General features: G+C 65.2%; 1 protein-coding gene across 1 annotated transcript in view; it reads left to right on the forward strand.

The window, feature by feature from the left end:
- The window catches only part of FOXL2 (forkhead box L2), a 20,212-nt gene that overhangs the window by 12,654 nt on the left and 7,090 nt on the right, over window positions 1-468 (forward strand). Inside the window, exon 2 of the mRNA XM_035888839.1 lies at window positions 8-463. Within this exon, the coding sequence (XP_035744732.1) occupies window positions 8-463 (456 nt within the window). The remainder of the gene's footprint in view (window positions 1-7; window positions 464-468) is intronic.

Raw genomic sequence — 468 nt, forward strand, 5'->3', positions numbered from 1 at the left:
GCGCCAGCAAGGAGCCGGAGCGGGGCAAGGAGGAGCTGAGCGCCGAGAAGGGCCCCGAGAAGCCAGACCCCTCGCAGAAGCCCCCCTACTCCTACGTGGCCCTGATCGCCATGGCCATCCGGGAGAGCGCCGAGAAGAGGCTCACGTTGTCCGGGATCTACCAGTACATCATCAGCAAGTTCCCTTTCTACGAGAAGAACAAGAAGGGCTGGCAGAACAGCATCCGCCACAACCTCAGCCTCAACGAGTGTTTCATCAAGGTGCCCCGGGAGGGCGGCGGGGAGCGCAAGGGCAACTACTGGACCCTGGACCCGGCCTGCGAGGACATGTTCGAGAAGGGCAACTACCGCAGGAGACGAAGGATGAAGCGGCCCTTCCGGCCGCCCCCGACCCACTTCCAGCCCGGCAAGACCCTCTTCAGCCCCGACAGCTACGGCTACCCCTCCCCCCCCCAGCACTTGCCGTCCC

Source organism: Egretta garzetta, unplaced genomic scaffold (genome assembly GCF_000687185.1).
Source record: "Egretta garzetta isolate BGI_Z169 unplaced genomic scaffold, ASM68718v1 scaffold161, whole genome shotgun sequence".
NCBI classification, from domain to species: Eukaryota; Metazoa; Chordata; class Aves; order Pelecaniformes; family Ardeidae; genus Egretta; species Egretta garzetta.